This window comes from Hemiscyllium ocellatum, chromosome 28 (assembly GCF_020745735.1).
Source record: "Hemiscyllium ocellatum isolate sHemOce1 chromosome 28, sHemOce1.pat.X.cur, whole genome shotgun sequence".
NCBI lineage: Eukaryota > Metazoa > Chordata > Chondrichthyes > Orectolobiformes > Hemiscylliidae > Hemiscyllium > Hemiscyllium ocellatum.
Genome location: NC_083428.1, coordinates 27,971,685 through 27,996,011, shown reverse-complemented (window position 1 = coordinate 27,996,011; position 24,327 = coordinate 27,971,685). Strand labels below are relative to the sequence as shown.

The 24,327-nt window shown below is 38.6% G+C and overlaps 1 protein-coding gene across 3 annotated transcripts in view; it reads right to left on the bottom strand.

Annotated features, from left to right (window-relative positions):
- Nucleotides 1–24,327, bottom strand: part of ranbp3b (RAN binding protein 3b) — a 107,518-nt gene that overhangs the window by 54,067 nt on the left and 29,124 nt on the right. For all 3 annotated transcript variants that reach the window (XM_060846084.1, XM_060846085.1, XM_060846086.1), the window contains 5 exons: nucleotides 23,812–23,848; nucleotides 23,376–23,465; nucleotides 18,144–18,215; nucleotides 17,770–17,835; nucleotides 787–879 (listed from right to left, as the gene is read on the bottom strand). In XM_060846084.1, coding sequence (XP_060702067.1) covers nucleotides 787–879; nucleotides 17,770–17,835; nucleotides 18,144–18,215; nucleotides 23,376–23,465; nucleotides 23,812–23,848 — 358 coding nt within the window. The remainder of the gene's footprint in view (nucleotides 1–786; nucleotides 880–17,769; nucleotides 17,836–18,143; nucleotides 18,216–23,375; nucleotides 23,466–23,811; nucleotides 23,849–24,327) is intronic.

The window sequence follows — 24,327 nt, the reverse complement described above, 5'->3', positions numbered from 1 at the left end:
GAGGGCATGTGTGTTCACTGTTCAATGAAGTGCAGCACAATTCAGACAGTTGTCCCTGTGCATACTGTGATAATTATTCAAAGCCCTGCACTTCATGTTTTCAATATAATCCAATATTTCTCTTGTGTTCAATGACAATTGGCTTATAGAAATAGACTTTGTTCCTAGGCACAATATAAATGAATTTTTTTATGTTTCATGTGGACTCTTCAGTAGTTTAGGTCTGCATCTTGTCTTTGAGAAGAGTATGGGTTCCCCAAAGTACTGTTGGAAATGTGTCACTGTTAAGTCAACCAGATGAACAGTCTTTGTGGAAGTGAAAATTAAAGGTACATTCCCCAACAATTTAAACAGGAAAATTCACAAGATAATCCTTACCATATTGTAAAAGGAAGTTCACAGATTCTTACATCAAGATCAGTCATATATAAGGGGGCAAGATAGTTGTAGATGCTGGAAGGTGGGTGTCGGAAAAGAAAAAAGGGAGGAGGAAATGGATGCAAATTTGGAAGACGGTTCACTGCGAATTTAGCTGGAGTCACGAACAAGCAACATTTCAAAGCGAGCCAATCTCTACAATTGGCAAAGACTCAATGCAAACACCAATTTGAAAAACTGCTTTTATGGAAGCAAATACTTCAGAATTTGAATTGATATTTTGAGGATTACATCTTAATTAAGTGAAAATTGTGGAGGGAATGCAACTTTAACAGCATATGCAGACTGGCAACAAGACCTCGGAGAGATTATACAGTAGAAACAGGAATTGCAGTTCCAACCAGTTACCGTTTTGTGTAAAGGACTTCTGCTGGGGTGGCTGCAGGACAGCTGGACGTAGGACGCTCCGCTGCTGCTCCTTGGACTTCTGACTAGGAAGACCTGCAAGACCAAACAACTGATTTTACATCACCTCAGCTTTGTTGTGATTCAAGCATGCTGCTTTGAATAAAGCTGCAATTCTAGTATAGTTCAGCATCATTTTGTAATGTTAAGGATATGTGTTTCAAGACAGTCACGCATCCTGTTCAGCAGCGTTTTGGTGAAGATTGTGTGGCTTGGGGTAGTGAGTAACTTGCAGAGATTTTAAAAACACATCAGTGTGGTGCATTTTACTAGCGGAAAACCATTTCTTGCCAATCTGCACAACTTCTAGCCAGCTACATTTCCACAAGGAAATGAAAGCTGCGAATAACAGCAAGCTTAATATTTTATGCTGATTAGAAACATCAGCATCAGTTTACTACCAAAAAGGTGCCTGACAGGAAACAGCAGACAATTATTGCTATCATACCAGAATTCAGAAACTGAAGACTTAGCCCTGTAGTATCTGCAATATTGAAGCTTTCCTGCTCCTCTTTTGTCAAAATGACACAAAAGGAACAACTGGTTTGTGATAACTGCAACGCAATCCACTAGTATAAATCATCACAAAGCAAATGACCATATGACTGTGTCGAGATGTGGAACAAAGTTCCACGTGTGACCAGTGTCTGTAGTCTGGGAATGTTTGGGAATGGGCAACGCTCCAAATACTTACCTCTATAATACGGCTTCATCGCATGTATTTTCTGCTGAAGGAATAACTGTGACATAGAACATACTGAAGGTTGAGAGTGTACTTCAATTTCTGAATATATGACCAACATATTTTTCTGCCAACTTTAAAACTGAACTTCCAAATCTCTCATGGTTCTCTTGTTCAAAGGACGTAGCCTTGCATCTCTCTAAAGGTGTTCAAGTGAAGTAGTAGCATTTCAGTCCCATTAGTGACACTGCCCTAACAACAGCGTCTAACTCCCTATTAAAATCATCCTTTTAAAACATTTCAATTGAAATTTATATTTAGTATGAATGGACTTGGCAATTTACATAAAATAAAAATATTAATAGTGCAATAACTGCAGTGAATATGATAAAGCAACATGACATTTTATCAAAAACACAGATTTCACATTCTGTTTTGATCTAGTCACTGAAATCCTACACAGATTTACAAGCATCTACATTACGTAGGAAACATCTCAAGCACTTTAACCATAACTTGCATTCAATACTTTGGTGCGTTGATGCCCACAAACACACACCTGCAATATAGTATTTAACACTTTAAAATGAAGCTAATTTTACAAACTGGTCTGCATAGAAATAAGATCTAGTCATTCTCAAAACATTTTGATTGAAATTACAGCAGACTGAGTTCACTTCACTCATCAATGTATGTGCCAATACTGGTACTTTACCAGAAATTACCCTGTCTATTCTAGTTTGTGTCCTTCCATATTTTTCCTGTTCAAATACTTAATTAATTCTATTTTAAACCAAGTTTTGATGTCCAGTTCAATTGAAATTCGTGATTAAAAGTCCTTGTCCCGATTAGAAGAAAGATTTCCTTTGTATGAGAATGAGTCCAACTCATTAACAACTTACTAAACACTGAAGATAGCTTTTTTAAAATTTTTCTTTACATCTACCAGAATTTTGAAAATTTACAGTCTTCATAACTTTCCCTTCACTAATTTTCAGCCTTCCTTCATAAATGCAATATAGTGTCTTTGAGGTTTGCAGAACTTTCGAATGGGTTCAGGTTGAGCTACAAATCTCAAAAATCGCAAATCTCCAATGGGAGTTGTTTCACACAGGGATTGATAAACCTACATTTCACAATACTTGTGAAAGCATTCTACTACAGTAGAACCTGATGATACAAAGATACATAAACTCAATGATGGACCTTCAGATAATCTTGAACCAATTTTGCCAAATATATCTCAGAATATTTTATTTATGGATTATTAAATATCAGAGGAATTCGCAGTAAACATGCACAATTTGAATTTGGAGAAAAATACATGAAATTGGGTAAAGCCCAGCACAAGAGATAAAAAAGAAATGCCTCCTCACATTACTAGAAATTCAGAAAAGAGAGCCTTGTTCAAATTTATCTTGAGACAAATTAGACACAATTAAATTTAAGTCAGGTCAGGGGAAGCCAAACAAAAAATACCATCTCATGCCCAATTATGGAAGGTGTATAGTCAACACTTGCATATTAGCATTCAGCCATCATTTAAACAAGAATCAGAGGGTAAAACACAGGCAGTGAAATATCACTTGCCGATCCCATGGATTTTGAACCTGGAGCTGGCAGAATTTGTCAAGCTCAGGAGTAAACATAAAGGGAGAATGATTCCTGGCTTACAAAGACTCCAAAATGACTAGCAATTGGTTCTCCATTGGCAGAGGATGAACATGTAAAGATTTTGGATTATTATTAGTCATACCTTGAAGCAGGTATTAAGTATGAGACAGTCATCAATAATCAAGATCAGCCGCTACAGTGAGTATGAAGGCCACTGGGCTACGTGTTTGGACATTCTATTATACAGGTCCATGATGAAGCCAGTTGCAAACATGTCATAAATGAATTGGAAAGATCTAATTGACTGATGAAGACAATTAAACGAAGAAAGACTTAAGCCAAAAACTTACATTCCATTGTTTTAAAATAAAATATTACAAGAGATATGATACAAGTCTTTAAATGATGAAAGGTATAATGTTAAAGCAAGACATTATTTAGCTTGGTTATGAAGGACTTTAGGCTCAATCTACAAACTTATTTTCTTTTATGTGTGACCCAAGTCGTGGACGGCACGGTGGCACAGTGGTTAGCACTGCTGCCTCATAGCACCTGAGACCCGGGTTCAAGCGACTGACTGTGTGGAGTTTGCACGTTCTCCCCATGTCTGCGTGGGTTTCCTCCGGGTGCTCCGGTTTCCCCCCACATTCCAAAGATGTGCAGGTCAGGTGAATTGGCCATGCTAAATTGCCCGTAGTGTTAGGTAAGGGGTAAATGTAGGGGTAAGGGTGGGTTGCGCTTCGGCAGGTCGGTGTGGACTTGTTTGGCCGAAGGGCCTGTTTCCACACTGTAAGTAATCTAATCTAATCTAAAAGTCCTGCGTGTTCTTTAAATAAAGCAATAATATTAAATCTTACATTTTTAGTTTTATTCTATCAGTAAGTGGATAAAGTATACAGAGCTCTGGGTCTAAACCTTTCTATCCCTGACAAACTACTAAGTCAGTCAGTTCACAAAGACAAAAAGACGTATATCTGTCCCTGACAAAACATCATACCATCAATCAAGTGAAATTGTCTTTTAATTGGCCATTGCTCTGACTCCATTCCCCGCCTCCTCGCATTCCCGGATGTCCGATCCCACGTGACCTTCCCTTTTCTGAGACAAAGGAACACCACGCGGCCTCCATTCGGGCGCGAAACGGCAGACTCGCATACTTCCGGGGCGCGAAACGGCCATCACGTGACCTCCCAGCACTCTTCCGGAGCGCGAAACAGGGAGACCACGTGACCGCGCCCGCATCTCGGAGCACCACGTGGTCATCCTCTGCGCACGCATCAGAGACCACGTGACCTCCGAGCGCTGAGGATACGCCCACTCACAGTCAGAATCCATCCTACCGGTAAGCCTTTTATGTATATATTTATAGTTAACACAAAGCTAGAGCACTTAAGGAGAAAATTCAAATACCTCAAGTAAGACAATTAGAAAGAAACTCAGGGCAACAGGTATAGAACAGATTCCAAGAGCTAGTAATTGCAGTTGGCTTGATATCTGTTAGAGCTAGACCCTAAATAATAATGTTTGAATATTTTAAAGTGAAGTAGACAATTAAGTTTTCCTTAGTATATCATATAAATACATTAGACTAAGTAGATCTAATACATTATTTGTTCCATTACTTACATCATTGAAGCAGCCTTTATAGACTTCATTACTCATCTCTTAGCAAGAATTTCATGTTTTTAATATTCACAGCAGATCTTTTGGGATTCTGAATTTGCACAATGGTTACTTAACAAGCACGCCTCCCCTCATGTGATATTAAAGAGTTAATGTGCTCTGCTGATCTGCAGAAAATTTGATGCCCTGAGGCTAGGATGGGGTGCCTCTCTCTTACAGGTACATTGTAAGGAATTTACATGGTCATCCCATGCCATTCAGACAGATCTCTTGACGTGCTTCGCAAGCAAAGCGAAGAGCATTAAGAGTTTCTCCACAGCTTGCACTGTATTTGCTTAATAATGGCTGCTCACAGAAGTTGGCTTGTTGCAGTTGCATCAAGTGTGCAAGAATCTCAAGAAAAAATGAACCTAACATTTGGTGGCAGCGGTGGGATTCCAACATACACAAAGCTTCTAGGTGGACTGAATAAGTGATTGTTTGAATGCCGGTTGCGAGAGACAGATGGGTCCACGAGGTACGATTTATCTTGATCTCTCTCTTTAACCTATCACTCAATCGACCCCTCAGACTCGGTGGTGAAGGAATCTCAAAGGTAACTTAACGCCCTTGCACGCCGATGAATTTGCTTTCAGAATCATAAGTTATTGAGAATTCGGGCTACAGTCTCCCGGGAAAAGGGGGCTGGAGTCCTCTTGTAGGGAGGTTTGAGGCTCTAGAGCATAGTACAAAAAATAAAATGTAATAACCGTGTTTGTCTCTAATACCCTGCCTTAGATCGGTTGTTAAGAGGGGAGATCCCCCATGTGAATGTCAGGACCCTGAAATGAGTGTGGAGAATATAGACACGAGGTTTGAGGCTCGGGAGCAAAACAAAACTTCAAAGAAGAACATCTAAACAAAATTTGGTGCTTCTTAAAGTTATCACCTTTATCCCCACACCTCCCCTTAGAAGTACATTTAGGACAACATAGCATCACCGGGAAAAGGGGAGAAAGTGGAGTCAGTCCACTCTGATCCCGACAGGATTAACTACCAGGGAAGTTTTGTCTGGGTTTTTGTTGTGGAAGTCTCAGTCTCTGGGCTTGGACTTGAGTCTTTCTTCTGGGGAAGAGAAGTGGCTTGGATTGTGAAGGCTTTCTCTTTTTATAAGTGTAGTTTCATCGAGACGATGTGGAAAAAAAAACGAAACACTGAAATTAAGGTTGCACAAATACTAGGGTCGAGAAAGGAAGTTTCAATATAAATTATGCCATACCGAAAGTGTTTGACATTTAAATATTTTGGTTTGTTAAAGTACTGGTTCAGAAAATCCTTTTAAGTAACTGTTTTGCCTTATTTGAATCAGGATCTCAATTTGACGCGTTTTGTGGGCTATGTAAAAGGGCAGATTTTGTTTTTACATTAATACTGTACAACATTATGCCCTTTTTAAAATTAGCAAACATGTAACCTTAAAACAAATTGATTGAGGGCCTTGAACCCCTGATTTGTTTGAAATTCTACACTGTCTGTTTAAAAACAAAACAACAGTGTCAGTGGCCATGCTTTAGCCAAATGAGAGTATTGTATGAAAATATCTTTGCTTTTTTTAATGCAGAGTGTTCACAAACAGAAGAGTGCATTTTAATTTTGACACTTTGTTAAAATTTTAGAAAACATTAAGTTCTGTCAATTATTGTTTCAAAGAAAACTTCATTGGCCCCTTTCATATCACAAATGCAAAGAATCTTCATCTCTACCAAAGCTGTACAGATACTGATCTGCAACCACTGTCATTTCGACTGTTTTATTTGAGAAGTTTCATTTGGAGAACATATTTTAATATATTCTGCATTTGTTTACCATGAATATTTGAGATTTAAATTTGAACGGAAACTGCCTTTTCAATGGCTAAGCACAGGAAATATTTTGTTGTTTTCTTGCTATTGCAGATTTTTGAAATACTTTTCCTGGCAGCTTTCGCAGTAGTGAAATATTAATTTGTCGAAGGAAAAACATTTTTGAATAACCTGATGGGGTCCCCCGAGGGTTTGATTTTAGGATCATTGATTGCTGTTTATAAATGACAGAATTAGTTAGGCAGTACAATTTAGAAGTTTATGGATTGTATAAAACATGATAATGTCATAAATAGTGAAAAGAGTAACAGATAACAGACTTCAACACGATTGAGAATGTTGAAATAGGCAGACAATTTAGCCAAGTTAAATGTGTGACTATCTTCATACTGATAGCCACCTTGACAAGGAAGGAATGAAAGAGAAAATGTAAAGATACGTGCAGTAGTGAATATCGTCTCTAGAGTTTCTCCATTCACAGATAAAGCATGTCTTCAGACCAAGACCAGCCCCTTCATAACCTGATCCAATGGATTCAATCAGCTCCCCAGTTATGAGCATGAGAAGTGAAGAAGCTAACAACAGTGAAGAGGTCCGTGCGCTTTTTGTCAGTGCCTTCTTATGGATATTAAACCACACAAGCTTTACCTTCGCTTTCAATCATTTAAGGGATATGAAGGTTCACTGATCAAGCTAACATCAAAACAGCCAGTTGGCTTTGTTATATTTGACAGCAGAGCAGGAACAAAAGCAAAGAATGCTGTATTCACCTACCCTGCTACTGCAGCTGCCGCACTTTATGCTCAGATGTGCTGGTATCCTCCATCTGAAGCATCTTCGCAAGGATGAACTTTTTGTCAATTTTATTAAGGATTTAACTGCCCTCATCCAAGAATTCAGCTTTCTCCGTGGAGTGGCAAGAAGAACAGACTGGATTTTGTTTTCAGGTTGGATGTTACTGAAGAAGATTTTGGATAACTGGCTCGTTTCCACACAACTTGGAGGGTGTGGAGTGGTCACTAAGGACTGTGGATTTAAGAGCTTTATTGGTGAAATTTTTTCCCACGTGGGAGATCCTGAGGATCCTATCTACTGCGTGAACTAGTTATTTTTGTTGTTATAATCATTGCATGTTCTTATGAAGGAGACGGTAGTGCCATCTAGGTGGTTATCATGGAATGATAAAAGGAGGGAACGTGATATTAAAGAGTCAATTTGCTCTGCTGAGCTGCAGGAAAGTGGATGTCCTGAAGCTAGGGTGGAATGTCGCTGACTGACAAGTACATTTTAAGGAATTTACATTCCCATCCCTTGCCATTCAGAGCCATTTACATGGTCATCTCCTATTATTCATAGATAATTTACATTTGCATCATCATCCTGTTCAAAATCAATAAGAACATCACAGCTGGATATCTGACTATTCCCTGTAGTTTAAAAAAACAATTTGCAACAGATTTGACCTTTACGGGATGATTTACGTTATATTGTTTCTGGAAACGATGTGGTCACTGCACTACGTCTTGAGTGGCATGTGACTTGAGGCAGCGGCTTGGGTTGTCTTGTGGGCATCACTGACTACGATGTAATGATTTTGTATTAAGGGCTGTTTCCATTGTTCAGAGAGACTTCTCGACATGCTTCGCAAGCATGGCAAAGTGTGTTAAGAGTTTCTCCACAGCTTGTACTGCACTTGCTTAATGAAATTTGGTTGTTGTGCACATAAGTTGGCGGATTGCAGTTGCACTAAGTGTGTAAGAATCTCAGAAAGAAGAACTTAACACTCAAACTAACTCCAACTTGAATTTTCCTTTAAATGAATTATTTTAAAGAAGAACCTTTGCTAGCCATTTTTATATCAATAAAAAGTTATTCTTCTCGACTGTGGTTGTAGATAGGGCCCATGTGTTGTAAAACACCTTAAGGTTAAATATTTATGGAAAAGCTTACTAGTATGACTCCCCTCCTCTCTCAAACTTAAAATCACCTTACTGTAATATTACAGCAGTCACAGGAAGAAAGTAACGTTTTTAATGTGACAAGAAATTGAGACTTCTCATTCTGCTTTGTTCTGATTATTTGACACATATGACACAGGCCTTCCTACAAAGCTTAGTCCATTTCACAAACCTTTTTCCTGGATTCTGCAAACCAGCATCACGAGCACAAAGTAACACAGTCCCAATTTTCCAATCAGGATCAAAAATCCTACACATGACCATAACCAGACAAGAAAATACACAATTGTTTTTTGATTAGTTATGCACTCAAATTTCCTGAACAGAAGCCTGTTACAAAATGGCAAACACAATACAGGAATGCTTGTATCCTGCAACAGAGTCCATCAGCATGAGAACCTTTCTCACCTGTGTCACATTTTTCAACAGTATTTGCATCCTACTCTAGTTTATCGGACAGTTGTTGAGAATAGTTAACCACACAAGGCAAGTAGGCAGACATGGAAGTGAGGAGATTAGTTGGCTGGTGGGTAAGGGATCTAGGTGCCAGGTGAGTTAGGGGGTTAGGTATGGCACCCGGTAGGGAGTCCAGTGGATGTCAGGAAGGTGCCAGAGAGCTTCGGATAGGTGGAGTCAGTTGAAGTGGTTGCCAGGTTGAGGACATGTGGAGACAGTGTAATAGGCCACGGTGGTCTGGTGGAGAAGAGAGTGAGCCAAGTGGTGGCTTGGAAAAGTTAGGAAGGTGCAGAGATTGTTTTAGACATTTGCTGAGGTTGGAGTGAGGAGCATCAGGGGCTCCAATTAATAGTTACCCTGAAGTTAGAATAGATTTTAAAATCCTATAACTTTTCTTGTGTAACTACTTAGCTTAAATGATCAGAATCCTCTGATATCTGATTCTGGAAATCTTTTTCAGAGGATTCCAGACGCTTGGCAATGGCCCCACGACAATTCCAATTTTTCCAGGCAATTCCTGCAGAGTCAGTTGCACCAGGAACTCTCCAAGGTCTCAACATACAATGATAATCTACTCCTGCAGAATCGACTAGCTACTTATCAAAGTGTGGTCCCTTAGGTTTCCTAGGCATTTTCATGCTGAAGAATTTCAAGTGGCAGCGAGAGTCTGGTGGGGGACACGATAGAATTTTGCCATCACTCATGTCAGTGGGAGCACTATTCTACAACAAAGATTAAGCATGTACTTCAACAGAATCTGCAAATTATTTTAAATTTTACCCCATTATAAAGGAAAATTACATGCCTGAACAGATTCTGGACAGGCTGTAAGTTTGCTCGCAGAGCTGGAATGTTTGTTTTCAGATGATTCATCACCATGCTAGGTAACATCATCATTGAGCCTCCGGTGAAGCACTGGTATTATGTCTCACTTTCTATTTGTGTGTCTTGGTCTCAAGGTGGGTGATATCATTTCCAGTTCTTTTTCTCAGAGGTTGGTAAACTGGGTCCAAATCAATGTGTTTATTGATGGAGTTCCAGTTGAATGCCAGACCTCTAGGAATTTCCATGCATGTCTCCGTTTAGCCTGTCCTAGGATGGATCTCTTGTCCCAGTCGAAGTGGTGTCCTTCTTTGTCTGTACGTAAGGATACCAGTGATAGTGAGTCATTTCTTTTGGGGGCTAATTGGCGGTCGTGTATCCTGGTGGCTAGTTTTCTACCTGTCTGTCCAATGTAGTGTTATTTTCAGTCCTTGCATGGTATTTTGTAAATGACATTCGTTTTGCAGGATGTTTGTATAGGTTCCTTTAGGTTCAGCAGCCTCTGTTTAAGTGTGTTGATAGGTTTGTGGGCTACCTTGATGCCAAAGGGTCGGAGTAGTCTGTTAGTTATTTCAGAGATGTCTTTGAGGTATAGTAATGTGGCTAGGGTTTGTGGGCGTGTTGTGTCTGCTTGTTTGGGTTTCTTGCTTAGGAATTAGTGGACTGTGTTTATTGGGTACATTCTTCTTGAATACACTGTATAAGTATTTTTCTTCTGCCGCTCGTAGTTCCTGGTGCTGCAGTGTATTGTGGCCCATTTAAATAGTGTCCTGATACAGCTCAGTTTGTGGGTGTTGGGATGATTGCTTCTGTAGTTGAGTATCTGGTCTGTATGTGTTGCCTTCCTGTAGACGCTGGTCTGAAGTTCTCAATTAGCAGTTCATTCCACTGTGACATCTAAGAAGGGGAGCCTGTTGTTGTTCTCCTCCTCTTTTGTGAAATGCATGCCAGTAAGGATATAGTTGATGATGTAGGTTTCCTCTAATTTTTCCATTTTGTGATGACAAACGTGTCATCCACGTAGCAGACCCAAAGTTTGGGTTGAATACTAGGGAGGGTAACTCGTTCGAGTCTCTGCATTACTGCTTCTGCTCAAGAAGCCTGATATTGGAGATCCCATGGGTGTTCCATTGATTTGTTTATAGGTCTAGTCATTGAATGTGAAGTGGGTAGTGAGGTCTTATGATCTAGCTATTCCCAATCAAAATAATTGCAAATGGAATAGATAAATTATATGCTTATAACCAATAACAAGAATGGTTTCTACAGATGCCAATAACAAAATACAAAATATAAAATTAAAATACACTTAATGCCATTCTATCCTTTCCAAATATTCACTTCCCATCACTGGTAATTATACTAAAGTAAAATGCTATCAAAGTTTAGGCAAATTAATATCAGAAATACCTTGTTGAAATGGAAAATGTTGACAATTTTAATTGATTATATAAACTGTCTGATGAAAGGTGACATTCAGTTGAAATTCTGTTAAATTTTATATTATGTTAATTTTGTTCCAAGTCCATAAATACAGCACACATTGGGCACTTGGGTGTAATAGAAGTTACATACATTAATACATAGGGCCCTGTTCTTTGCAGTCAGAAAGAACGTGTGCACACATAGTGTCTGGCTGTTTCAACTCAACAAAATAGGTGACAGCCATTCTCTGGTTCATTTGACTGGGCAATACTTTGATCAATCAGAGTCAGCCTGCCTAGTTTAAAATGGAACCAAGACTTTGCAGCTTAACTGTCAGTCATCATCTGGTACAATTTTCATGGTCTCTACCAATCAAACTCCACTTGCCAACAATTTAGCACTCTGGTCTCATACAATATAAATGTTGTTTTCCCCTTACAATAATATTTTTTGGAAATTGTCCTGATAAATACAAGATGAAAAGTTTTGATAAAATGTGCCTTTTTTTAAAAAAAGGAATACTCAAACTCTCTACACCCAAACAATAATCCTACATTAACATTTTTTCTTCAATTATGTACCATTTGTATCATAATATATTCCACAACTGCAAGAAAACATCACTATAATGCTCTCTGGTTGGCAACCTCCATTTTTACAAAATTAAATATTATAGAATTGCATGTTTTGAATTCTGCAGTAAGAAAATGATACACAGAACATTTAAGAGCAACCCTACACATACAACACAACAGAGTTATGTAACCAGCAGGCAATAGAGAGGATACTGTGATGCAGCCTGGTTGTGGAAAAACAAAGATGTGCAAGCCCATAGATGATACTGTTAGAAAAAATAATAAAGGATTTGATTATGAAGTAGAAAATTATCGAAAGCTGTTAATTTTCTGTACATAGATGATAAACTAAAAGAAAAGAATTCAGGGTACACATCTGATGAAGTTGTAGAATAAAGCACTAGAATTCGTCATTGAAACAGAAACCATATCAATACTGAAGGGTAGGTGGCTGAAAGAAAGAGCAATGAAAACATATAGCACAGAACTAACACGTGGGATTAATACTATTCTTACATGAAGAATTAAGAACCAACATTGAATAGTTGGAGCAAATGGCCTACTTCCAGGTTATAAATTCTCCTAAGTTCTAGGCACATCAAAAACCCCAATCTACAAAGAAGCTGGTCTGTCAACAGCATAGACCAACATGATTAAGAGTTTTCAGAGAGCGTCAGAAATATACTACTGAAAGATTACACTTTAGAAATTGTCGACCAATGCCGTCACCAACACACTGGAAATACAAATACAATTGAAATGGTTCACCAACGCAGAAGACAACTGGTTTCTGCTCCCCATATTTTTGTTCCAAAATAACAATGAGATGGGGGAGACTGTTGGATCTCAAAATTCCGAAAACAATTCCTCAGGCATGAAAAGGTCATGACAATATTCTCATCAATTTAGACAGAACATCAAAAAGTCGGCCAGTGAGAGAAATCTAGTAAAGTAGATAACATCTATGAGTTCAAAATTATGAAGGGTACGGTGAAATCCAATAGATACAAAATTAGTGACAAGGTTCAAATCTGTTAAAACTACAAAAGTAATTAAAATGTAACACTCCTGTTCAAGAAGGGAGGAAGGGACAAGTGGGAAATTACGGCAGTTAGCCTGACCTTGGTCACTGGTAAGATGTTAGAGTCATTATTAAGGATGAGATTACACAGTACTTGGAAGTGCATGATAAAATAGGGCCGAGTCAGCTTTTGTCAAGGGTTGGTCATGCCAGACAAATCTGTTAGAATTCCTTGAGGCGGCAATGAGCAAATTAGACAAAGGTGCCACACAGGAGACTGGTAAGTAAGAAGCCATGGTGCTAGGGCAAGGCACTGGAATAAAGAGAGGATTGGTTGACTGGCAGAAGACAGAGAATGGAATAAAGAGGTCTTTTTCAGGATGGCAGCCAGCGACTAGTGGATTTCCACAGGATGTGTTGGGACCACAACTACTAAAGTTATGTTATAATGATCTGGACAAAGGAACTGAGGGCATCGTTGTTCCGTTTGTAGATGACACAAAGATAAGTGGTGGGGCAAGTCGTGTGGAGGATGCAGGGATGCTGCAGAAAGACTTGGTAAAACAGTGGGAGATGGAATACAAAATGGGAAAGCACGAGGTTATGCACTTTTGAAGTGTAAAGAAGTACACTACTTTCTAAATGAAGGCTACTTTTTAAAATGGGCAAATCTGAAGCACAAAGAAACTTAGGTCTAGGATTAGTCTAGAACTAGGACCCCCAAGGTTAACATGCAGGTTCAGCTGACAGTTAGGAAGGCAAATGAAGGCAAATTCATTTCAAGAGGACCAGAGCCCAAGAGCAGGGCTGTATAAGACTCGGGTGAGACTGTATTTCTGAGCAGTACTGGGCTCTGTACCTGAAGGAGGATCTGCTGGTCTGCAGGGCATCCAGAAGAAGTTTTCAAGCCTGATCTCAAGAATGAAGGGCTTGACATATGAGGGCTCTGGGTCTGTACACAATGGGGCGGGGGTGGGGGGGGGGGGGGGGTGAGTCCCATTGAACCTTACAGAATAGAGAGAGATCTGAAGAAGATACTTTCAGGGAGGAACTAGGACCCGGGAGCACAGTCTCAAAGTGAAAGTACAATCCTTTCGAAAGGAGATGAGGAAGAATTAAAGGTGGTTTAATCTGTGGAATTTATTACCACAGAAGGTTGCTGAAGCCAAGTTATTTGAATGCCTTTAAGACTGAGGTAGAAAGGCTCTTGATAAGTAAAGGAATGAAGGGTTTCAAGATGAAGGCAAAAGAAGAGGGCTAGGAAACATATTAGCCATGATCGAATGGCACAGCAAACCCAATGGTCCTGTATTATGGCTTTCTGATAGTTCAAAACAATGTCTTCACAGTGGGAAGTTAGAATGTAAATTCTGCCTCAAACAATGTAAAGTTAGTTTACTGGAGATTGAACTTGTAAATAAAAAATAAATATTATGAGAAGTTGGTGAGGAGAATTAGACTAGTGGTTCATGACAAGAAAAAGCACAGTTCATACTACAAACCTTTCTCTTCTGTACTAGAACATCCAATGTCCCGACATCCTACATAATGTTTCTTTGTATCAAATTTAACAGTATTATTGCATTAATTAGAGTAATGCTGCACTCTTTGCAAATAGATTTTCTTTACATATTATGATACACAATCTTAGAACATCAAAAGTCAAATCAGGTGGAAAACAAAGTCATGGAACTTAAGTAAAATCAAAATTCAAATCTGTACTTAGATCTTGCTAAGACCTGCTTGCGTACATAATACAATGACGTTGATATCGCCTTTAGAAACTTGCTGCCTAAAATAAGAGTGCCTAAAGATTGCTCAGAAGGTCTCTCACAATATTAAACAAACAATTTACGTTATAGTACTCACTGTAAAGCTTCTCACCCTCAAGTAATGCTAGCTGTGCATACTGCTCACACAGCACAACCGATGAGATAGCACCATCTCGGTGTGAAAAATACAATATTCTTCATAATTTATGCTATTTTTAACTAAGTGTTTCCATACTGTTTCAATGTCACATCAGTGCTGCAAAGTTAGGGAAAACACAAGTACTAAAGAGACATCAAAAAAACCTCAAACTAATTAGTTAATTCATGCTGTGAAGATTCTTTTGTGAACCAGATTAGCCTAAATGTAAGTCTCAGGTAATGTACTCAGTGGAAAATTGTACAACTTTCTCCAAAACTGAAATGTGTCATTCATGAATAATTTTCTTCCAGCACTTACCAGTATTAGACATCCTAACATTCAAACTGTTTAAAAGTACTACTTGTCTTGCAGCAAATACAACTTGTAGCAAATGCAGCAAAGACCCATGTACACAAATTCTCACTACAATCACACAGGTAGCAGGTCTCTGAGGAACACATTACAAAGGTAACAAGCTGAGATTGATATTTAGACCTGTTGACAGCTGAGTACAGCATAATCACTTGTGCACACCAGTCTCTTGTAGCAATAGGACAAGCTTGTAAACATCTGTACAAACATGTTGATTAAATCATTTCAGCTTCCATAAAAATCAAACTGAATGCATATTAAAGATCACAAAATATCTGATAATTTAAATATCTAACAATTTGCACAGAAACATGCTGCAGAAATATTTAGACAATGCATAAGATCAATAATTTGCTATTTGATGCATGTTACCGGTTTCCAGCTGGATATACCAATATAGCAGTTCCTGAATCTGGCAATTACTTTAAAGTTTTGTTTTAAACATTCCATATGCATATTATTAAGCAATTTGAAGTACAAATTACTTCAGAAGAAAGCAATGTTGCATATTTTCACCACACTCCAAGACAATTTTCTAAGTCATAAGTAAACTTTAGAACTGGTGCTTCTCCTCTGCAATATACCTTTAGTGCTCAAGAAAAGAAAATATTAATTTGATGAATTGTGAACCAAAATTGCTGTTGCTGGGGCATTTCAGTGGGTGAGTAACAAGTAACAAAGATTTATATTTTTGACAGTTCTACACAAAACACGTTAAAGTAGGATAGATGGAATAGATTTTGTATTTTTTATTTTAATTCAGAATTTTAAAAATTTGTTTGAAAGCCACAACATCCATAACAATTTTTGCAGACTTGAGGCAAAAATCTCACCAGTTTTCAAATTAGGCATGATGTAGCTAAAATCAGTGCTATACATAGCTCCATATACCTCATAATCACGTGCAGTTCTGAGCAGAGTGCAGAGTGGCAAGCCTTTCCTGTCAAGAAACAGCACTGGAAACATTTTGCCTAATATACAACTCTCACTTCACACATGCAATACTGAACATTCACATAGTCATACAATTTAGGGACAGGAACTTTAAACCATATCTCAGAAGAGGCAACATCCTTTCCGCATCCACCCAATCAAGACCCCTCAGCATCTTAGACCTTTCACTTAGGTCATGCCTTACTCTTTCAGACTCTAGTGGATATAAGCTGAGCCTTCCAACTTTATCTCATACGACAGCCTACCCAATCCAGGTATTAATCTAGAAAATCTTCTCTGAACTGCCTTTAAAGCATTCACATCCTTCTTTACGTAAGGTGACCAATTCAGTGCGCAATACTCCAGGTGTAGTCTCACCAGTGCTCTGTACAACTAAAGCATAACCTCCCCAAGTTTTGTTGAAAGGCCCTTGTAATAAATGAAAACATTTTATTAGCTTTCCTAATTACTTGCTGCAGTACCTGCATACTAACATTTTGCGATTCATGAAGGGCACACTTCTTGGAGGCAGCACACAAAGAGAGGCAGCACAGTGACTCAGTGGTTAGCACTGCTGCTTTAAAGTGCCAGGCACCTGGGTTTGATTCCACCCTCAGGTGACCGTCTATATGGAGTTTGCACAATCTTTCCGTGTCTGTATGAATTTCCTCCCACTGTCCAAAGATGTCCAAGTTAGGTGGACTGGCCATGCGCAGGCTAGTTGGATTAGCCATGGGAAATGTGAGGTTACAGGGATAGAGTGTGGGTGTGATACTCTTTGAAGGATTGGTGTGGACTCAATGGGCCAAATGGCCTGCCTCCACTGTAGAGATTCTATGATTCTCTCACCAGTTAGATCATGTGCTTCTCTTTTAATCTTCCTGTCAAAACGGACAACTTCACATTTTCTCACATTATACTTCAAATGCTACATATTTGCCCACTCACTTAACCTATACCTCCAGCATACTTATGTCATTGTCACATCTTATTTTCCTACCTATCTTTGTGTCATCTACAAATTTGGCAGTTGTGCTTTCCATCCCTTCATCTAAGTCATTTATATAAATTGGAAACAGTTGAGCTCACAGTAGCAAACCCAGTGGGACAACACTTGTTAATCTTGTCAACCTGAAAAAGACCAATTTATGTCTACACTTCGATTAATGTTAGTCATCCAATCTCAATCCATGCCTATATGCGACCCCCAACAAAATGAAGAATGAGATGATAAAAGCTCAAGTATACGTCAATTTGCAAAATGGGGGCTGGCAGTCTTCTACTGCTGCCACAGGAAATATTGCTCATGACAGGGCCCAGGACGGCCAGGTACTTCAAGCCTAATGACTGAGGCCCAGAGCTCTAGGGAGTTGGAGGAGGTGGGATCAGTTTATTTAGCGCTGGGGGAGGCTCTGCTCAGGTTGCTTGGTGCATGGATGGGGTGCTAGTCTGGACAGATGATCCTGTGGTCACAGTGAATATGGGGGGGGGGGGGCAAGATAGTGCTCCATACACTTCCTGTTGTAACAAAAGCAGGCATACCTATTATATACATGTTGCTTCTGGTATAGTATCTCGTGGAGACAGCATTGTCATACCTTGGTCCAGTAATTCAACACTTCAGGCACAACACCTGGAAGGCATTAGACTGCCAAGTACCAGTCTCTTTCTGACAACAGTTAACAGTACTCACCAGCACTGGGAGCCTGGCCATGGATTAAAGTTGGAGGTTTCAGCCGAAAGCCAACATTCTTCTCGTCTAAAGTGAAATGAAAACTGAATAAGTCTGTGGAAGTTATAAAGCAGCATATCAAAGAACACAGCAGCAAAGCAAATTTACTCATCACACATCGTAGAAGATTTACATTCAGAATTACCGAACCATTTCTTTGCAGAACTAGTATGTTGAACATTCTACAAAATGCACAGCACCACAGATAGATAAAAATCCACATAAGGTGCATTCGACCTTTCAGCTTCTCAAAGCTTTATGGAGGGGAACAAGTGAAGCACAGAAGAGGATTAAGCAAAGGGAAATGCTTCCCATTGTTGAAACGTGGGATTTACCTGGTTCCGAGTCAGAGTTGCTGGCCGCTGCCTGGCAGAAACTCAATGGCATAAAGACATTATTCTTTGGAACTGGAAGATAAAGAAAGCAACAGTGAATATGAACAGATCACATCAATTTTAAGAATTCCAATTTGCAAACTACCCAGTAATGGCCTTTCTTTTCAATCCTTATTAAAATTTTACAGTTAAGGAAAAGGACTACGGTATCACTAGCACAAGCAAAATGGTTATTGATCTGGGAAATATACCAATCCTGAAATACACTGTTACTTGAATCACCAAACAATGACAGAACATGCTGAAGTTTTTGGGATTAACTTAGTATCATTTGTTATCTATGACATTTTAGAATGTCATTATTGGGCCAAAACACAACTAATTTCATCATTTAAAAGGCATCTGGATGGGTGTATGAATAGGAAACGTTGAGATGGATATGGGCCAAGCGCTAGCAAATGGAACTAGATTAGGCTGGGATATCTGGTCAGCATGGACAAATTGGACCCAAAGGTCTGTTTGCATGCTGTACATCTCTATGACTCTAATTGAGAATTTAAGTTTAAAATATGCCTTAATCTTAGAATAGTAATGATATCTCTCATTTCAACAAAAATCTGACCTGTTGGCAAAGTAGTGCATTTTAATTTAAACTGGTTATCTACTGCAGCTTGTTAAGGATATCACTGTTAAAAGATGTATATATTTCTGACAGTTTATGCAAGAGATTCTTACTCTTATTGGTAAAGTTGAAAATCAAATTAGATTTTCAATTAGCCTGCATATCAAAAATTTTCTTTAACTGTACTTGTGCATTATTTGGAAAACAGAAATCTCAAAACGGCTTTATGATTCGATTGGAAAACCTGAAGTTACAGTGAACGATCATTGTAGCAGTAACTGGGAGTCCAGCTCGGAAGAAAATAAAGATGAAGGTTGACTAAAAAATGCAGAACCTTCAGTATTTTAGGTAGTGGTCATTCTCTAAAGAAACTTTAACCATATAGATATTGCCAAGTTCCACTATCCACACATCACTGATAAGTAAAGAAGTCCTAACTCAGTTCATCCAATTGCCTTCAAAGTGCTCCCATTTCAGTATTCAATGTGCCAGTCCTATAAAGAGTGGGTTGGTGCATGAGTATAAGTATAGTGGGACAGTCTGTGACCCAGAAGCAGCATTTCAAGAAAATGTGTAATTACTTTAAGTTGCTTGATTTTATTAAATGTTTCAAGTGGAGATTTATATTGTAAAAGGTATTAATAAATACTAATCAATACATATTTTTTAAAATAGTCAATGTGACTTCACAACTTCTAACCAGGAAGCAATACCTACAGGAAGGAAGTTTAAAATGAGAACTATGTGGCAGACAGAAAGACAGAAAACAGACAGCTGGAGATAGTCAAAAGCAGTGTCAGTGAACTGGATTTGAGCATTTGCAGTGGCATAATCGACAGCATAATGCACCAAGAACTGAAAAGGCGCTCTTTTGCAGCCAGCACAGACATGCCAAACGGTCTCCTTCTGTGCCACACATATGCTGTATCAATAGTCAATCAAGAAGAAATTCTCTTAAAGTAAACCAGTGATTCATTAATAATGTTACTTAACTGATATCAGAAACATTAAACTAAATGCAGCACTGAATCTTGTAATTCATTACATATTTTTGAGTGTAATTATGCCTTGTGATTTTACACACCAACAAAAGTAAAAGCTACAGGATTGAAGAGCAGATATTATAAATTTTCTATTTTAACTATAATAGCTGCACTGCAAGAAACCAGAGTATATTTGATTTCTCCTTTGATTCTATAAATGTCAGACATTGCTTGGCTGGTAGCATGCTCATCTATAAGATAGGTGGTTATAGCTTTAAGTTACACACTTGATTCTTGAGCTGATGCTCAGTTCCAAGCTGATGCTTCAGCTGAAGTGCTGCCTTTTTCCAATAAGATGCCAAACTGGTTCCCGTTTGACGCTTTAGCTGGATGTAAAGGAAACTATGCCATTATCTCATGGGGGTGGAGCTCTCCCAGATTTCCTAGTCAACATTCATCCCAAAACTACAGGTGGTGAGGAGGAGTGATCCTTCCACTCCTATCTGACCATAACAGGTTTTTGCTTTTGAATTGAGAGAGGATGTGCTTTGTGAATTCTTTAAGTGAATTCTTATTACATTTCAACACAGTGGAGAATTCACTCAGTTTTCCTTATGCTAAATAAAAATTGATATAATTATTTTTAAGAAATTAACTTCGCAATCTAAGAAAATGAGGTGATGTGACACTATTCATACACTCTGACACATTCACAGATTTGTATGGGCCTACACACACAAGTATATTTGGCAGTGTAAGAGGATAGGGTTATGAGGATTTTTACAGTCTATGGAAGTTAAACAAAAGAGCATACAGATTGTGTCAGCAAGTTCAATACTTGGAAGTAGTCAGTTTGCATTTGGAAAACTGTGAGCAGTTTTAGACTCTAAGAAGGATATGCTGGCTTTGGAGGGGATCCAGAGGAAGTGCAACAAGAATGATTCCAGAAATGAAGGCCTCATCATATGAGGAACAGTTGAGGGTTCTATTTCTGTACTCAGGAGAGTTTAGAAAGATGAGAGGGAAACTCATTGAAACTTACAGAATACAGGACGACCTCCATATCCGCGGAATTTTCCATGGTTTCAGTTACCAGTGGCCCAACATATAAAAGGGAACCAGAACTAGGGACCAGGAGGCTGCTGAGAAGTACATTTCCCATTTAAATGAATGGGTTCGCTCCTGTCCACAGTTTTGGCCTTCCGCAATATGTCTGGAATGTATCCCCCGCAGGTACGGGAGGACTACTGCACGTTTAGGCATGCATGGAGTGGATGGAGAAGATCAGGACCCTTGGGTACAGCATCAGACTAAAAGGACGATCCTTTTGAACCAAGTTAAGGAAGAATTCCTTCAGCCAGATATAGAGAAACTGCAGAAGGCTGTAGAGATCAAGACATTGAATGTATTCTACTCAGAAACAGTCAGGTTCTTCATTAGTGAGGGGATGAAAGGTTACATGAAGAAGCAGGAGAATATGATTGAGAAACATATCAGGAGTACTCGAATGGTGAGCAGAGTCTATGGGATTAATGTCCAAATTCTGCTCCTACATCTTATCGTCTTATGGTTAGTTCTGTTCTTTTCCTTGATCCAGTTGCATGGAGAAAGTGAGGACTGCAGATGTTGCAGATCAGATTAAAAACTTTTTGCGATGGAAAAGCACAGCAGGTCAGGCAGCATCCAAGGAGCAAGAGAGTCAAACTTTATGCCCAAAACGTCAACTCTCCTGCTCGTCGGATGCTGCCTGACCTGCTGTGCTTTTCCAGGTCCAGATGTTTTGACTCGTTGCATGGAGCAAATTTTCACATTTTAAAAGATCTTGATCCACAGTTGGTTCTCTCTCAGGGATGGTCACTTTCACAGATTAAGTCACAAAGATGAGGGACACATACAGCTTTTCAGGCTATCTTTAGTACAGCATTGTCAAATCCTCTCTTCTGGCAAGGAGCACTTAAAGTACTTAGCTTATTTATTCTTCAGACAGACTCTATTGGCTAATATCTTTGGCAGTTAATGCTTCAAAACAGGTAATTGCAATGTGATGATTCATCTCAGAAACTTCCATGATGGTGCGAATAATAGGTGGCAATCTATCATAGGTAGCTTAGCAATTTCACTACCAATTAGTGTTATAAGAAATTTGCAATAGCCAGCCTGCCTGGAACAGTCCTTGAGAAAATAAAACACAATTGCCTGGAGAAAGGCAAATTTTTTTCTCAAAAATTCAGCCAGGACAAGCAAAATTAAAATCTGCACCTTTAAAAAGATTAATTGATGATTATCACACAGCTATGTTCAAATTGAACACCTCCTATCTTCCAACAGTAACTATACTTCAAAAGTACATCACAGGCTATAAACAGTAGGGACATCCTGAGTTCATGGGAACAGCTACCTAAATACAAGTCTTTCTTCTAAGACATGAATTACATTGTCATTTCAAAAAGGAAAGTGTTAGGTAGCTTAAATGAAAACAAAATAGAACTACAATAAGTAGGTCCAGTTCAACATCCAGGCACAGAACCACCGCAATTGCTTAAATTCCTCCTTTTTTGTCATTTTTTAAAAATATGATGAATAAATTATATCTATCTTGTAAAAGAATCTGGCGTGCAAGGTACAAATGACACACAATATTAAGTTAATGACAATTGCTATGCTCATACCTACTGAAACAAAACAATTAGCTTTGAGGATAAGACAATCTAAACGTATACGCAGCTCAACAAACTCAGGAGAACATTACTACTGACAAATGACATCTGAGGTTTATGCAAAAAGTAAAGAATCTCCATTCATGGATCATAGCTCCTTTGCAATAATTATCTTTCTGGAGAAGTTAAAACAAGCTTTGCATATCAAGTATACCTGAAGGAGGCAAAGATATCAGTACTGATAGTTAAAAATACTTCAGGCACAATGTACAGAAGATGAGAAAGGATCACTAGATCCAAAATGTTAAATGATTTATCTTCACAGATGCTGTCAGACTTGCTGACTTTTTCCAGCAATTTCTGCTTTGGATTTGGAAGATCTGCAGTTCTTTTGGTCTTGAGTTTATACAGAAGATGAAGCCAACTCCAATAGAAAAAGACAACCTTGTTGCACTAAAGATTCAGCATCAAGGTGTGGAAACGGATGGCATCTTCAGAACCGTATCAAAGAAACAATGATTTGTAATAACAGAGTAGACGATTGATTCAGGAAATATTATTAGAGCCAAAGTTCTTCTCAGGAAGAAGCTGGTTGAAGAAGAAAACTAGACTATATTTACACAGCAAACGAATTTGATAAATTGCAATATTTCACTGCAAACTTTCACACCAAGATGCAATATTCCCTCATTTGACAAGTGCATTATCAACCATATGTATTGGTTGAAAAGTTTGTTAAAAGGCAAACTGGCTATAATTAAACACAGACTTATAGAGAACCAGGTCTTCAAAATCAAAACATGTGGAACAACACCAAAGTCGACTCAAGGACCTGCAAATAATTCCTTGTAGTCCAACTAATGAAGAATGTGTTTGTTTAGTCAATGCATAACCCCAATGAACTAACAATCAGAGATAAAAAGAAAGCAATGTTTCAGCATTTGTTCACTCACATGGAAAAGAAACATACCTGGCTGCGCAGGTGGGAACACCTGTGTAAAAGATGATGATCTCTCTCTTTTCACAGGTGGAGGATAGTTACCATCATCTCTGTCAGAATCTGAAGAAATAAATTTATGACATGGAGAGGAATAATTATGTTGAAAAACTTAAAGTGCAGACCTAATTGTAAATGCAACTTACTTTAAAAAGCTATAATACTTTGACTTGCAGCCAGAAATTTACATGTAAGCTTCATAACCCCATAAGTGGCCTCAATAATTTCCAGTGAACTAAAATTGCGTGGATTTGCCTTTTTAGTCCACTAGCAGAGAGTTCTCAACAGTGAATTTACAAAACAGTCTAGGTTTAACATAGCTCCATCTTGGCAACTAGATTTCAACAACCTGTAAACAAGATGATTCTTAAACAATTACATAATTGATTAACTGACTGATCACACCCACCTTCTGCGTCTTCAGGACTTGAGGCATCTACTGGCCTCTAAAATGTGAAATAAAAAAAGCCCATTACTTCATGCAAATTGTGACTGTTGAAAAACATTCTCCTTCACATTCAATATGAGATAGTATTGACATAATTGAAAATCAAGAGACAAAAATGTGAGATTAATTGTGAAAACCAAAAATCTAGTAGTCAAGCAATGATTATTCATTGGCAGCCAGACTTAAGTTACTGCAGTTTCCACATATTCTTAAGAGAAATGCAAAAAAATGTTAAGTAAATAGGCAGGTGGACTGCAGCGGTTCAAGAAGGCAGCTCACTACCACCTTCTCAAGGGCAACTAGGGACGGTCAATAAATGCTGGCAGCCAGCGACAGCCAAAGCCCACAAAAGACATGGAGTTGCAGTATAACATGGATAAATGTGAGGTTATCCACTTTGGTAAAAAAAGAATGGCAGATTATTATCTGAATGGAGACAGATTGGAAAAAGGGAAGATGCAATGAGACTTGGATGTC